Source organism: Gavialis gangeticus, unplaced genomic scaffold, assembly GCF_001723915.1.
Source record: "Gavialis gangeticus isolate Ggan-Ray unplaced genomic scaffold, GavGan_comp1, whole genome shotgun sequence".
Taxonomy (NCBI): Eukaryota; Metazoa; Chordata; order Crocodylia; family Gavialidae; genus Gavialis; species Gavialis gangeticus.
In genome coordinates, this window is record NW_017729015.1 from 18,777,342 (window position 1) to 18,793,454 (window position 16,113).

The 16,113-nt window shown below is 52.0% G+C and overlaps 1 protein-coding gene across 2 annotated transcripts; it reads left to right on the top strand.

Moving 5' to 3' along the window:
• The first annotated feature begins 425 nt into the window (after positions 1-425).
• On the top strand, positions 426-10,921 carry TMEM222 (transmembrane protein 222). 2 transcript variants are annotated; one of them, XM_019512499.1, is made up of 6 exons: positions 426-565; positions 3,711-3,795; positions 4,532-4,563; positions 5,332-5,428; positions 6,310-6,440; positions 7,337-10,921. In XM_019512499.1, the coding sequence occupies exons 1-6, from the start codon at positions 444-446 to the stop codon at positions 7,515-7,517; spliced, it is 648 nt and encodes a 215-aa protein (XP_019368044.1). In that variant the 5' UTR covers positions 426-443; the 3' UTR covers positions 7,518-10,921. The 2 variants fall into 2 exon arrangements, with proteins under 2 accessions (XP_019368044.1, XP_019368045.1); XM_019512500.1 differs by having other exon boundaries at positions 7,332-7,491.
• Positions 10,922-16,113: the final 5,192 nt, after the last annotated feature.

Consider the following 16,113-nt stretch of genomic DNA (forward strand, 5'->3'; position numbering starts at 1 on the left):
GTATATATACGACTGGGCACTTGGATGGTGTGTGTGTGAGAGAGAAAGGGCACTTGGGGGGGTGTAAAACTCCTACAGACACCAACATTTTGGAACCAGCTGGTATCCCCCTGAAAGATGACGCGGGACACGTATCCCACAGGCGCCGACACGTGCGCGCACAGCCTTGCCCTGGGGGCTGCCCCGTCTCGGACGAAGGCCTGGCCTGTGCCCGAGCCGCCCCGGGCAGGTGCCGGCTCCAAGCCGGGCTGCAAATACCGGCACGAAACGAAATGCCGCGTCCGCCGGGGCGCAGGACGAGGACGCGGCCACGTGGCGGCGGAGGCAGAAGCTGCACATGGCGCCCCGCGCTTCCGGGTTCTCTCGGAAGTGCGGGAGGCGCGCCGGAAGTGGGGGCGGTCTCCAGGAAGTGACGCGCTCCGCCCGCCCGCCCCGCCCCGGTGATGGCGGAAGCGGAGGCTCAAGGGGGCAAGATGAAGTCGTTCGGCGGCGGCGGCGCCGGGCTCGACTCGGAGCGCAGCCGCTTCCCCTACTGCGTCGTGTGGACGCCCATCCCCGTGCTCACGTGAGTCCGCCCGCCCGCCCCGGGCCCAAGGGGGGAGGCGCGGTGCACCTTGTAGACCGACCGGGGCAGGCCACGGAGCGCCGGGGTGAGCTCCAGCTTGGCACACACACACACGTCTATATGTATGTGTGTGTGTATGTACGCGCGCACACACACGCACACACGTATACGTCAGCTTCTGTTCATGAACGCTTGTGCTGTATATACCTATATATAGATACGCGCACACACTTTGGTTGGTCTGTAAGGTGCAAATCTACGCTGCCTTTATCTTGGGAATACAATGTGTTGCACCCTTGAAACCAACTCGACGCACGTTACACACTGACACACTCTGATGAGCCTCCAAGTTGCAAATCCGCCCTGCCTTCGACACGGAGAGCACGAGCCCTGCTCTGTGTCCTGGGGCACCCTTGAAAGGACCTCAGTGTGCCCCGGTGCCCCAGCCCCTGGTCGAGCAATGCCGAGCCCCTGGAGGCCTGCTCTGCCCGGTGGAGCTGCCCGGAGCAGACGCTGCCTCGCTCCTGTGGAAGTGCTCGGTTTAGCTTAAGCCCCTCGAGCAGCCACGAGCTACACAAAAAGAAGCTTTCTTAGCCCAGATGCAGCACAGTACCAGGATAGAGATGGTCACGTGGTGAATTATATCTGCTTAATTCGTGCTGTAGATGGTACACAAAAAAGAAAAAAACCTGACGAGCCTGTTTAGAAAGGGTGTAAAGCAGTTAGTTGTTCAGTTCTGCCCAACAAATACAAGGCGAGCAATGGGAGCTGAGATACAGGCTTAATTGCCCAGTAGCTGCAGCGCCCCGTGCTGCGTGTTTGGAGATGTGGTCTCGATGTTCAGCGTCTGGCTCACGTGAAGCCGCCGTCGCTGGCAGGGTGGGGCAGGGCACTGCTCCCCTGGGACAGGTGTGGTGCCTGCTGATGAGCTTGCTCACCAGTTAAAGACTTGTTTTCGCCATGGCCTTAGGGAAATCAGCCAAGGGTACGAAGATGTTGATGCTCTTGGAGTAAAGCATTAAGCTACAGGGATCTAAGTCCACTATACCTGACAGAGAGCCTCCCTGCCAGTGTGTAAAGATGAAGCTTTTACCTTTGCTTCGTGCCCCTGGTTGATTTTATTTCAGTCCCTGTCCTGAGAGTTTTTACATAGACAAGCCCCTGCAGAGTAGTTGCAATGTCTCTTCAGAGAGCCCTGGCCAGTTATTCTCAACCCGTGAGCCGCCTCTGGAGCTTGGCTTGGGCTCAGGACTGGGAATAATGGGTCTCTGGCATACGAACAAGACAAGGAAGGTTTGTTTTCACAACCTGCTCTTGCCTCCACTCAATCTAATGGAAGAACTTCCCAATGCAATGGGTGCTGAGCAACAAAGGACCCTGGGTCCCAAGTCACAGGCACTATTTTCTCTGTAGCTTTTCTCATGAATAAAACCATCCACTTGCATTGACCCAAACCATGACTACTTAGGGGTTTTGTGTGAAAAGTGATGGCCTTTGTCACCCCCAGCCAGACTGTCTGAACAGCTCCAGGGACCCCCATAGCAGCGTGTTATGTTTTATAATGCTTCGAAGCAACTTGAATGATTCTAGGCCACTTTCTGTAAACTGTGAACCCCTTGCCTCCCTGATGACCTACAGCAAACCTCTTTGTTCAATATGCTGAAGGGTCCTACCACAACATTTTAACTAGAATTACAGCCATATATAAATAGAATTACAGCCATGTATATAATATTTTTACGAGACTGGAAAAAACAATCCAAACGTGACAATCCTTAATGGTGTCCTAACAAGTTCATGTCAAATGAGGACAACGGAGAGAGGTACTTGGAATACACATAACCCATTCCCAAATAAATCAATATGTAAAGTGCTGCAACAAAATCATCCCAACCCTAATGAAGTTATTTTTGTTTGCCTGCTAATGGTCTCAGTGGGTGTTGACTGTGCCTGAGCTGAGATGGGGGCTAAAACACCTGCTACATCCCATTTTAGAAATGCGAATGACAGCAACTTAACTTCTCATGAAAAAGGAAAATCTTTGTTATGGTGCTGAGTTTTGTGGTGGTTTTAAGGCTGCCCACCTACTTTCCTTGTAACGTCTGTATTTATTTGCTTAGACTTCCCATACTTCATCTCATCCCAGAGGCCCTGATCTGCCGCATGCCACACACCGAGGCTGCCCGTGTCACTGGCAGCACTCGTGGCACAGGTTGGCCACCCCTGTCCCAGGCAGTGACATGCAAAGAGTAAATGGCATGAATGATGACAAGTAAACTAGATAGTTGTAGTTAAGTCCCAGGTGTGGGAGTTCAGATGCCCCCCCCCCTTAAATGTGATCTTACCCAAAAGGCGGAGAAGCGATGGAGAAGACTACCACATTGTTTCAGAGAGAGATGGAGATCGGAGATTTTCTAGGGCTGGAGTGACTTACTTACCAGGGTGTAAATATTTAGCTCTAAACAGTGACTAAGGGTGCAGAGGCATAACTCAACTGTCTTTGAAGGCTGTAAATACCAGAGAGGGATGAGCCTTTTAAGGAACAAGGGACCCATTTAGGCTAGAGAATATTCTCTTTAGTGGTGGGAGCCCCATTATCTATAACATGTAAAACAGGATTGCAGTGAAAACCAGCGTGTTATCAATAGAAAGGTGGCATAGATGATCAAATACATTTTATTTCCAATCTGTGAGGCTTGGTTCATCTTCAGGATGACTGCCTTTCTAGAACCAGTTTACCCAGAGCAAGGAAATGGGGTAGTTTCAGGTAAAGGTGTTAGGGCTCCTTCTTTCTTTGAGAATAATCTGACCCCTGGGACCCTTGTCCTCATAAAAACTCCAGTTAGTCATCACATTAAAAGCCTTAGCGTTGATGTAGAGAACACTTCTGCAGAACAGCCTGTCAGAAGCTCTGTGGGGGTGGATGTCTGTACGTGTGTTCTTCCGCCTGGACATCTTCAGGGTGCCCCATGTGCATCTGTAGGACCTTGCCTCTGTTGACAGCTGATTGCCTGTCTGCAGTGAGCTTGTCATATAGTTCTCCTTATGGCCGCTCCAGCAGTCCCTTGCTGACTTGTTGCTTTTTTTCTGCGCGTGACTGGCGAGTACGTATCTCACCCTGACAATTCTTTTGTTACCTCCGTAGATGGCTCTTCCCAATCATTGGCCATATGGGCATCTGTACGTCGGCTGGAGTCATTCGGGACTTTGCAGGGCCCTACTATGTCTCAGTAAGTAGCTGGTGGGTTCGGTTGATAAAGGAGGTGTTTGAAGTTGGTCATGTTCTGACCTGACTGAAGGGTGTGGGAGCTGCTGCTTGTTTCACCCTTCCAAAATATATTAAAAGCTTGAAATAATTGCTGTGTACATCTCTGAGGAGCAGGGGGCTGCTGTGTGTTCCAGCATTTCCACTGGCTATCTCCATACTGGATTCAAGGCTGCCTGGAGCTGTGACTCATGCAACTGTATTAGTCACCTTGGTGTTGACTACAGGCTGATGTAGATGAGCTGTGGAGTGGGATAAAAAAATGGGAGAATTGGGGAAGGGAGGTTTTTAACTCCTAGTGAACCTGGAGAAGCATTGGCTTTCATTAGCAAAGGTTAAACCAGCATGTTGAACAAAAATGCATGCACTGTGGTGGATTTTTGATGGAAGGGGATCTAAATTAGGGCAAGTCTCATTGTGATGGAATGGATCATTTACAGCTTCTGTGAATATGCGACCATCTCAGCAATTGGAAAGAGGTGTTTGCAAAAGAAGCATAGAGGGGGTATGCAGAATGTACAGGTGAGTCACCAGCACAATATAGGTGTGGCATTAATTGGAAATGCAAACTTCTATGAACAAATAAGCTCTGCTTCCAGATCAAATTAGATAGAGGAAAACGTAGGTTGTCAACTCCACTAAGCAAGCAAGGACTCTGGAAGAGCAGTATGCACTGAATGATCTGGATCTCTTCTTTGCAGGAAGACAACATGGCCTTTGGGAGGCCAGTGAAGTAAGTACTGTTTCTTGTTAAATTGAATGAATTCACATGCAAATATTCTGAATTCACTGAAACCGATACAGGAGTGTGACACAGTTCTTACTGTGGGTGATCGCCTGTTCTCGTTCAAAAAAGCAACTAATGTCTCTGCTTCCCAAGGAAGAAGGTGAATTAAATCAGTTCTCTTTTAATATCATAACTTTTGCTTTTAATATGAGACTCTCTATAGATGCATCTGTTACAACAGTAGTTTTAATAAATTAAAAGCCCCCTTTCAGATGCATTTTGACAGTCTTAAATGCTACAAGTTATTGATATTAGAAGCTGAGTGATAAACTCTCAGTGCTCACATCTTGCTAATGATTTCACTTTTCAGGCTGCAGATCAAAGCGTGCGTGTGTGCATGTGTGTGTGCATGTGTGCATGTGCACATGGAGGGGGAGGAGGGGTCCTAGGCTCTTTGTTCTATTTATATGTACAAGTATTCTGGATGCAGTGTATGTTTTAAATGTGAGAGACCTGGAGTTAATAGTGTTCATGCTGTGTGCACAGCAGTCCCCTTCTGTCTGGGGTGAGCTGGCGTGATGTGGGGGAGCATCCTGAGACCCACTTAAGCATGTCCTTTTGGACAGGGTAGCTCCTTGGGTTCCCAGAGTCGCATTCATGAAAGAATGGTGGCCTGTCTGCTAACTTCTGCTTCATGCAGCCTGCAAGGAAAGGGAGCAGCAAGGGAATGGAATGAACAGTGGCTACATCAGGGGTTCTCTTCTCTTCATTCAGGTACTGGAAACTGGATCCAAATAAAGTGTACTCCACGAGTCCCAATGCATGGGACACAGCTGTACACGACGCCTCAGAAGAGTACAAGCACCGAATGGTACGGCTGTGGTGGCCTGAGGTCCAGTCTATGTGCTGCACAGCAAACCATACCCTGGGGTAAAAGCTGAGGTCTGCAGTGGGGCAGTGTGCACATGCTTGCAGGCTAATTCAGGGGCTGATCTCCAGCACTGAGACTTGCCACAGCCAGTTTCCAGCTCTAATGTAGTGTATTTTTCCACTTTGACAACATGTAGCACCTTACAGGCTCAGAGCATCACAGATGAAATCACCAAGTATCACTAAACCTACCATTTAAAATCTTTTTTGGGAAATTAAAAACAGGGCTGTCCTGGATCTGAGTTTCCAGAGGGATGTGTAAAGAGCAGCATTACAGTCTTACCCATTGGCTTCTGCTGCCTTATTTTCCAAAATGTCTAGGGGACTGACTGAGGCTGAAGGAAGAGGACAAAGCCTTGTTTAGTTCATGGGGAAGCCTTGATTTAATTAGATGCAGCAAAAAAGAATTTGCCTGTTTGTCTTCTTGTGGAAACATTTCCTTGTGACCCTTGCACAAGCCTGCCATTGTTCCTCTCCACTTGTCCATGAAATGGCCATCTCCAGTCCCTTGAAGGCCAATCCCATTTCTTTTAGAAGATGGTAATAATTGGGACCAGAGCAGGTGTTTGGCTCTATGTGCAACTATTGATACTTGTGTGTCTGCAGGTTCACACTTGCCTAGGGAAAGCCTTCAGGATGGAAGAGCAGTACATAACTTAGAGGGTTGGGGGAGCTGTTTAGCTCTATTAAACTCTGACCTAGGGGCTGTAGGAGAATTCTCTGGCCGTGGAGCATCTACCATCTTCCAATAACTGAGAGAGGGGATGGCAAGAGAGGACCTGAAGCAACTGCCATTCTCATTGCATGTCTCTTCTGTTCTAGCACAACCTCTGCTGTGACAATTGCCACTCACACGTGGCTCTGGCATTAAACCTCATGCGATATGATAACAGCTCTTCCTGGAACATGGTCAAACTTTGCTTCTTTTCCCTTTTGTATGGGAAGTATGTCAGGTGAGCTGGGGACCAAGGGGGCATCCATTTGTTGAAAGGCTTAACCTTTTGCATGCTTAAGAGAATATGAGAAGTATAGTGTAAAGCAACTCCTCCCTCCCTCCCAACACAGTCTCTTGTCTCTCTGGCCCGTGGTTCAGGCCACCGCTTGTGCTGTTCATAATTCTGTGGCCACAGTTGGCTTAGTCCAAAGTAGTTGCAAGCTTTTGCTCTTTTGAGTCCTGGATCACAATATATAATTAATTTTGAATTTTGTTGACCTCCCAACTCTTGCCTGTTCAGATTGCCATCTTCTTCCTTGGCCCTTTAGCCCCAAGTCTGTTCGTCAGCACTCTGCGTGGCTTCTCTCTTCCTAAATGACTCCTGTGACATGTTCCAGGAGACTGAGATCCTCTGCATCCACAGAACTGGGAGAGCCAGCCATAGCAGGCAGCCTTCCCTTATGCTTCTCTCTCAGCCTGTCTCAGCTGTTGTGAAAGAGTCTTGTACCAGGGGCATTTGAGTGGGTTCTCTCCCTGTTGCCTTTGGCAAGACAGTCTGAATAAAGAGGCCAGTTATAGCAGCATTTCATTATGCCTTTGTACTGTGGATGCTTGTACACTAAGGTCTTATCCAAGATTGCCATCTCCATTTGTAAAGCCATGAAATAGTCAGGCAGAGCTAACCTGTGGCCCAGATTTGAACTGACAGCAGAGAGAAGTGACTGCCCAGTTGCCTGTGCACTGCTATCAAGTCTTAACCTGATGAATAGAACATCCCTATTGCAGTGTTGGTGCCAGTGGGGTGATGAGTAGCAGAACAGTATGGTTCAGTGATCCCCATACGTTTCTCCCTTGCTGTCCCTTGCCATCTGCTCCCCTTTTTAATCATCTCTCTCTCTCTGTCTTGCAGCATAGGGGGATTTGTGAAGACGTGGCTTCCCTTTGTCCTCTTCTTGGGGGCAATCCTGACAGTCGCTTTAACCCTTCACTTGCGGTGATGGATCCCATGATCTTCCCTTCCCCTTGGTGCCCAGAGGAGGAACCATGGCTGCTCAGTCCAGCAAGGTGGAGACACAGGACTCTGGGAATTACTTGAAAGAGCAAGCGGTCACTTCACCCTGTAGTAACGGCTCTCATCTTTGTTTCCTGGGCCTGGCTTCTTTCCCTCTGTTTTTGTTCTGTCATCAGTGTCTCCTGGTGTTTGGGGTCCTGGAGCCTCCTGCTCACCCTCTGTATATGGGATGGTGGGAGTATGGGCTTTGATTTCAGCACAGGGCAATGTTGCAAGGGCTAAACCTGCCCCTCAGTATCAGAGCACAAACAGATCCTCCTTGTAAGGTTCTCTCTGACCCAGGGCTGCTCCTCCCACAGCTGTTCCTTCTCAGCAGATGTCACCATCCAGTGCTTCTTGCCTCTTGCACTTCTCAAGCTTGGTGCAAGTTATTAAACTCAGAGCAGAGGCAGGGAAGGATTCCCCAATTGAAGAAGCCTCCCATGGCACATTTCAAAATGGAGATGCAAGTTAGTCATGGCCCGGTGTCCTAGTGTGGTGTATATTGCCGCTGTGCTTGTGGACAACCTCCCAGTAGCTGCTAGTGAAACAGGCTGGTGGGAAAGCGCTTCCCTTTCAGCATTCAGCATATTGCTATTGCAGGGCAAGCAACTCCTGGCAACTTCAGGCTGAGGGGAGCCGCATGGATGCGCACGTTGGGCTGTGCTGCGTCTCTGGCTTGGAGCAGTTCGTGCACTTCAATTGCATGTTGCAGAGATCGGAATCTGCTGTTGCTTTACTGGGCTAGTGCCTCAGAAAGCACAGTTCTTGGGCCCCTTCCTGTGCTTTGTCTTTCTCCAGTTGCAGCACTGTTTTCCCAAAGCTGCTTCCTTCCCTGACATCCCTCACACCTGTTCAGCTAAGCCTAGCAGGAGCCCAAATGATGTGGCAACTGCAGAAGGGTTTGGATGGGGCAGAAGCCTTGTGTGTAGGCTTTCTAAAGCATCCTTGTTCTGAAGGGCAAGTACATATGCTCTCAGCTTTCTGGTGAATGGGAAATATTGAGACTGCTCAAAGTACTTGGAAGACCCAAATTCCTTTAAAGCAGCGTACCCCTCCATTCACATCTGGGCCTTGGAATGGGAGACTGTCCCTGAGCCAGGGGTGGCAGCAGCCTTCTGACAGCCAGTCTCAGGTTATTACACAGGACATCAGTTGGCTGCAGGGTAGTTTCATTGTCCTGCCCCAAGGAGGCAGGGGCATCAATAGAAAAGCAATAGAGAGCAACTTGTGGGGGTTTTTTTACCAGTGCTGGAATGTGACTGCCGCTGGAGATGCCAGCTTGGCAGCTGAGACCTCTACTAACGCCTTGGAGCAGAGATGGTGTGAGTAGCCGTGGGGCAGTTGTCTGCTAGATGCTGGTCAGGGAATGGGCGTCAGTTCGAAAGTGGAAGTGGCATCTCCAGCAGGAGAGAGAACGGTCCAGTATCTGCTCATTTTGTAAAGTCCCCTGCCGAGGGGCCCATCTAGCTGGCCAGCTGTGCTGGCTGGCTTCTACAGTATGGCCGCTTGTCTGCGGTGAACCTGGGCAAGCTCAGCTGTTGGATTGCAGGGCGGGGGTTAGCTTTTTTTTTTCAAGTCTGATGCTTCTAAGAAGTGGGTTTCACCCCCAGGTACCTGTTATGGCCAAAAACCAACATGCCGTGCTCACAGCCAAAACCAATGCTCTGTGCTCACAGTGGCACATCTCCTTCATGGCTTCCCTTCCTTGAAGTCCATACTGAATCCAGCTTTGCAAATGGAGCATGCTCTTCTCCTACCCACTGTCTCCTGCACTCTAGCTTCCATCGGAAAGGGGGACCTCTCTCTGGATTGCCACCTCCTACTCGGTCACTTCTAATCGCCCTTAAACCATCTCTCTCTGGTATCCAGTTGTTTTTTCATCAGCCAAACACTTTCCTTTCCGGAGTCTTATACAAACTGCATTGTCTTTCCCCTACACCTGGAACAGAAAGAGTCTTCTCAGTATCTCCCTTGCATTCAGTCAGTTCAAGCATGAGTGGAGAGCAGGCCGGAGGATGCTGATAAATAAGCTCTAGGCTGATTAGATATCAAAGGTCTTACATCAAAGAGAACCTTACAATGAGAGCATGGTGTTTTATCAAGTTACCCTGTGCCGCTTCACTTACTACCCAGCAGGCCTGCTACTTAATAGTGACATGATAGACCTGGCCAATTGAATAGGAAAGGGTCTTTGCTCTGCTTTCTCTCTGTCCCTCTTTCTCTCTCTTTCTTTCTTTTTTAAAATCTTACTTCTGGCAAGAATGCGACTGGGCAAGGCTTAAAAATTCCTGGACTTGGAGCTAAAAGCCAGCCTGCTTCTCGCAATAATAACAGCTCCCAGCGCGCTTGGATCTATCTCTTACAAGTGGATTCAAAGCACTTCACCGATAAGCTGTGCAAGTGTTGCCAAAGTTTAGGTGGTTAATGCTGTTGGTGACTGAAGCCCGGAGCAAATCTACAGGCAAAACCTTGCTTGCTCTTGGGTTTTCTGAACTTGCATTAATTGCCAACCCTCCTCCCCTGTGATGGAACCAGAGGATTGTAGGAGCTGAAGTGGGAATTACCTAACGCAGCAGGCTGTCCAGTCCCTTTGGGTTACAGCGAAAAAGCAGTGCTCTGACTGTTGGGACCACTGCTTTGGTCGAGCTTTTGTCAAATGTCCAACCAGCTTGCCCTGGGCACTTGGCGGGCAGTGCCACGGCCCACTTGAGCACAGGGCACCTTAGGGGAGTGCAGAGGGAAGCCACGGCTGATTCTAGGAAGAAGATCCCATGCAGGCAGCTAAAATATCCTGCGCAGGTGTGTGCACAGGCAGGAGAAGAGTTGAAGGTGTAGGGTCTGCAGGGAGGCCACGAGTAGGAAGTCGGGGTTGTGGGGGGGCTCCATCTCTACAAGCAATACGCAGGCATCATGCTCCAGTAGGAGTTGGGAGCTAGGCCAGGGAGTGGGCGCAGGGGGGTTTATTGCAGTAGGCACCCAGATGTGGTTGTTAGCATATGCAGGTCCTAGACCAGCTAACGGCCTTTATGTTTACTTGGTAGCTGAAGCTACCAAGTGTGGCTTGGCTGACATGGAGCGATGGTCTTCTGTCTGCTGCTTCCCTCACCTCGCCAGTACAGTGCATGGCACCCCTTTTGAAGCATCCCCCATCAAGCACAGCACCCAGAAAGGGTTGCCCTCGTTCCACATACATGCCTTAAAGGCGCATCTCTCCATCCGAGTTGGCCCCGTGTCCCTCCCCCTTGCCCTCAGCAGTTCTGCTGCAGAGCTCCATGGCTTTGCCTCTGTTCTTTGGCAGCAGCTAGCCTGGAGCATCCTTGTCCTCGTCCGTGTCCTCTGTTCTCACATTCTCCATGGGACGTTGCGTCGCTTTGTACGTATCGCTCTTGCCGCTGTGATCTTGTGAGCCTGAGGTGGGGGAATAAACTCGTTTCTGTCTCTGTCTCTGTCTCCAACCGCTGGCTCCTGCCTCGTTCAGTCTTGGCTTCTGCTGTCAGCTGCCAGTGAGGAGAGAGTTTTATTCCCCATGTCCAGGTAAGGTAGAGAGTGTGTGTGTGTCTTTGCCACCCCCACCCCCAAACACACGCCCGCAAGCACCTGGGAGCCTGTCCTGGCTCCAGTAGCGTGCTAGGGAGCTGGGTACAGCAAGGTTGAAATGAGGCATGAATAGGGGCCTGGCTGGCACGGATCCGGGTTAAAGCTCCAGGCTGCCAGGCACTGGGGACCATCTATGTTGTAGGTCCCTGTGACTGGGTCCCCCTGTAGTGATGGGCACCCTAACACCCCTGGTGTAGTCCACACAGGTCCCTAAGCATAAAACGTCCAAAGGCCTTTGTTATATTTTAGGAAGGAAGGTTGCTCCTGCAGCCATCCCCCATCCCCGCTGCCTGCTGTTACCAGCCAACAGCCCTGCATTGCTAATCGTGGAGATCAGTGGCACAGATGCATCCACAGACCTGTCTGGCTGGGATCGAGCAAAGAGCTGAGCAGACCTCCCAGGAGGCGAATGCTGCCCTTTAGAAGATAAGCCCCCTCCTGCCTGGGCAGGTTTAGCCCACTCGGCTGGGAATAGCTCCCTTTGCATTGCTTAATTCTTCAGTGTCCCTGTTTCCCCAGGTTTGTGGGAGACTCCAGTTTCTTCTGTCCCCTGTACAGAGCCTCTGCTCCAGGCTGCTGTGACCCTGGGCAAGTCCCTTAACTTCTCTGTGCCATCTGTTAAGTGGCAATGCCAGTGCCTGCCTCCCTTGCAGTATTGTGTGGGTAAGCCCCTTTATAAGCGATGGTCTGGAGCACTGCAGAGAAGAGCCATGTTCAAAAGAAGCCTCTAAATGAGTAGACTGTTGCCTATTTGTCCCTGACGCTTGGAGGTGAATTTTAGTCACAGTTGGCCTGGGAGGGATGTCAGCCTGCAGTCGGTCCCGTGTCTAGATGATGACGATGATGGTAATGACTGGGCAGCCATAAAAGGCCAAAAACCAACCTTCTGCAGGGATTTGCCTTTGGGCGCATCCTAAATCCCCAGAGTGGTGTTGGACGGGTTTTTGGCATCATCTGAGCCCCAAAGGGGACCTCATTATCTTTGCAACTGAAATACATGGCTCTGCGCCGTTGCATGTTTCAGAATCATGAACACGTGCGTGATCCTGGGTGGTAGACACAACAGATGCTATTAACAGAGCCAGCCCGCCCCTCGGGTTTGTACTTGAGAAATGCATGTTCCCCCGTGAGCTTTCCTTCTGGTTCGGAGCGCAAACGAGTGTTTTTGACATTTCTGGAGAAACGGATGCTTCAAACAAAGTTTAGAGCATTTTCCCTTTGGAGTTTTGAAAGGTCCTTTAAGCGTTCACTCGTCGCGTCTGGTTTTTCCCCACGTTGTCCCCTGACAAAAATAGGAAAAGTGCTTGTTTGTTTAGTTTTTGCTGTGCCCGTCCTTGCATGGCAGGGAATGAGGCAAAAGTCATTAAAAAAAACAGTATAAAAAAGAAGAACAATTCCCTACAAGGTCAAAGTGAAATTGCAAATTTCTAAAATGATAATTTTCCAGCCTATGCATTAGGATTGTTGCATGGGAGACGTTGATTCCCCCTCCAAAAAAAATCCCCTGAACTATTGTGACCCGCTGCAGCTATTAGCCTAGCTACTATTGGACTAGAAGTAATGGGATTTAAAGTCCGGGCCGGCTTGTTTGGACTGCAGTGCCCACAGGACAGGTGTACCTGGCCAATTTAGCATGTGCTAAAATAGCTGCAATCCATCATTGCAGTGTCAGTCCTAGGACCGTGACTGATGCTCGCGTGGTTTTGTGGAGGATCCTGGTGTCTGGATACCGTGTTATTGAGAGGTGAGGGAGAAAATGGGGGACATGGAAATGTGTGGAGCTAATGCTTGGGTTTGATTTCTCTCACTTGGAAGTTGCCTCCACGCTGGGATGTCAGGTGGGTCCTGGTTGCACTCGGGGCTCTTCCTCTGCTCTTGACGGCTGCCTGAGACGAATTCATCAGGCCGACCATCAGCAGCAGAGGGGTTCGAACTCCCCCCCAAAAGCTGCTTGATGAGGGTTTAATTTGCAAAGGGAGCAGCTACAAAAGACTCTGAGGAAAGGGCCTGATTCTTGGTCTCCCAAAGGTGCCCTGCCCTGGACAGAGGGGCACAGCAGGGCCTTGGGGGATGTAAGATCACAGTTATAAAGGGTTGAGACTGTCTGTAGGTGAAGCACCGAGGCGAATGGATCTGAACATCTCCCTCGTGCACAGGTTTCCAGGTAAGAGTGACCCTAAACAATTCCTGCCCTTTTGTAGATGCAGGCCCTGGAATCATTGCTGCCGTCGAATTACCGATGGGGAATTCAGGTGTCCTGCGTGCATCTCGAGCTTCACTGCATCAGCAGGAGTGCGGAGGTTTTGCTGCTCACCCTGGGAACCTCTCTATTGATTCAGTTCGCTTTGATCTTCCTTTTCTCCAGGAGGCTCCTGTGCTACGAGGCTGTGGCTGCCAGAGCTGCAGCCCCGGAGCCCCCTGCTCTTACTGCAGCACTGACGGGAGTTTTTGTGCCACCAGAGTTACGTCCAGCTCTCCTGCGTGCAAAAGCTTTGTCAGCAAGAGCTGCCTTCTGCCAGCCAAGCTGCGTCCACACCAGGGGCCGAGCTGTGCCGACACAGATGGGCTGGCAGGGCTTTGTAATGGAGACGGGGCTTGGCTGGCTGGCGCCAGGGCAAGAAGGAAGAATGCGTTGGGAGGGGAAGGCTTTGTTTCGGTGCGGGGCTGCCGGGTGAAGGGCTACGAGGGTCCGTCAAGGAGACGTTGGCACAAGGCCGCGCTGGTGATAGCACCAGCTCTTATCAGCCCTCCATAGGGTCTTCCCGGGGAAGCAGCCCCCCGAGACCTGAATGCCTGCTGTTTCAAACCTGGCCTCAATACTCGTTTAAAAGGAAGCATCCAGGCTTCCTTTATCATAAAGAGTAAAAGAAAGGCACGTGCCCGATTCCTTTGTCCTTGGCCTTTCATCGGTGACCTGGGGCGATGAGGCCTCACGTACCCGCAGGCCATTGGGCTTGGGTCTGTCTGTCTGAATCCTGCCGCCCCTGCGCAGGCAGGGAACGAACGGGAGCAGAGGGAGATGACAGCCCCGGTGCTAGCTGATTGCTCTGTGAAGGGCCGTGTTGACTGCAGAGCCAGGTCCTGACCTTTCCCGGGCCGTTGCCTTGGCCCTGGGAGACCTCTGGGCATCTTGGTCCCTACTGGGGGCAGGATACAGCCTTGACGTGGCCCACAGGCGAGCGATGGCAGCGTGCGGGGGGACCGATGGCGGCCAGCGCACGGCCAGCTCCCTGCTTCCCTGAAAGGTAACGCGCTATTCGAACAGCACCGCCTGCACACCGGTGCCTTTACCAGTCTCCCTGGCTTTTGTGGAGCTGCCGCAGCCTCAGCTGAAATGAGACCTGCGGGCCTGGTGTCTAAGGCCCGACGCACGCTTGCACGTGGCTGTCCGGACGTTAACCTTCAACCCAGGGTGCGTGCCCACAATCCCCGTTCCCGGGCTCCAATAACCTACAGGCTCGGGTCCCTCCCCGGCTTCCTAGCAGAGGGTTGCTGGGATTTGCTGCTGCCAAGGAGAGCCCCTGACAATCCCCACGTGAATTAACATTCCTGGTGGAAAGCGAATGTCTTTCCTGGACGGGGAGGAACAAAACGGGCCCAGCAGGAGGGGCTGTGAAAGGGAGGGAGAGGGCTGTGCCTACCACTGGTCAGGAGCTGAGCTGGGAGCCTGGCTTTGAAGTGGGGTCATTTTGTCACAGCTGGATGGAGGGGGGTGCCTCTCTCATCCTGTTAGCAGGCCTCGCATCAAAGGGCTCCCGGGTGAACGATATCAAATTGCACTTAAGCATTTGCACATTAAGAGCTTTTGAAATGACAGCAGCCGTGTCTGGGCCCTGGTGCCTGGCCGGCTGCAGCCTCTTGAAATGTGCAGCCACCAAAGAGCCCAGTGTGTTCCCAGGGCAGGGAGGGTGGTGGGGCAGGGCTGCCAGCTGTCTGGATCAGGCTTCATCCCTGATCCAAAGGAAGGTAGGAAAGCTGCAAGGTCCCCCCCTACCCCTGCTTGGGCACACATGACCCCCACAATCCCAGGCCTCTGTTCCCAACAAGTAAGTGTGTGTGTGTGTGTGTGTGGGGGGGTCCCACGCTGTCCCAGCACTGGGGAGGACGCCGGAATCGGCACATCAAAGTGGAGAACAGCGAGGGGGTGGAGCGGGTAGGGGGAGCCTGGCCGGACAGAGTGGCACTGAAATGGGCACCGCGCCGGAGAAGCCCCGCTGAATACTCGCTCGGTGGCTGCTTTGCAGGCCCCGACTTTTTATAGCTCCTCGCTAGGGTGTCAGCCACCAGCACCGGGCTGGCTCTGCAGCCGTGTGCAGCTCAGCCCTGGCACCAAAGCACCAGCATCCTTTCCTGGAGCGCCTACCTAACCCGGTGGTTGCTCTCCCGGCTCCTTGCCCGTGCAGAGGTGCGGCTGGGCCAGCTCAAGCAGCCCCACCGGCTGCCGGGGACAGGTGGCCTCCGGCGGACGAGAGCACGTGGCTTTGCCCCTAGAAACGCTCCACCAGCCGGTCTCGCCGCAGGTTCGTACCGGGGTGCAAATGAATTCCTCCTGCTGGGATATAACATAACCCCATCGCCTGCCCTCCGCCCTGATGCCTCTCCCCCGTCCTCGAGAGGGTGATAACGACCCCTTTAATCTTGGCAGCCCCGGCTCCCTTGTGGGGGGGTCAGGCCGTGCCTCCCAGAAGACTCTGAAGCCCTAGGTTGCAAAGGGGCTTTTGCCACTTGCAAGGAGCAAGTGCAAGGTCCTTGATCTGGACCCCAAGGTGATCCCTCCAGGACATGTTGCGGCCTGGCCCGGTGGAGAGCAGATGGGGAGGCTGGGAGGAGATAGCGGAGCGGGTGGCGGGAGCGGAGCAGGGCTCTGGCCTGGAGCCCTCGCTCTGCCGTCAACCTGCCCATGCCCCGCTCGCTTGGCACCAGCCTCGAGGCGGGTGTGCCTTGCCACCTTGGCTTGGACCTTTGCTTCTGCACTTCCCCCCCAATGTTGTTTCCCCCCTGTCATCCAGGATGAGGAATGCGGCCAGGAGCTGTGGCCCGT

What these genes read in the sequence shown, in the direction of transcription:
- TMEM222 (XM_019512499.1), top strand. Translation starts at nt 444, where the DNA reads ATGGCGGAAGCGGAGGCTCAAGGGGGCAAGATGAAGTCGTTCGGCGGC. An exon ending in ACGCCCATCCCCGTGCTCAC is followed by an intron (nt 566 to 3,710) that starts GTGAGTCCGCCC and finishes TTACCTCCGTAG; the next exon opens with ATGGCTCTTCCCAATCATTG. An exon ending in TTGTATGGGAAGTATGTCAG is followed by an intron (nt 6,441 to 7,336) that starts GTGAGCTGGGGA and finishes CTTGCAGCATAG; the next exon opens with GGGGATTTGTGAAGACGTGG.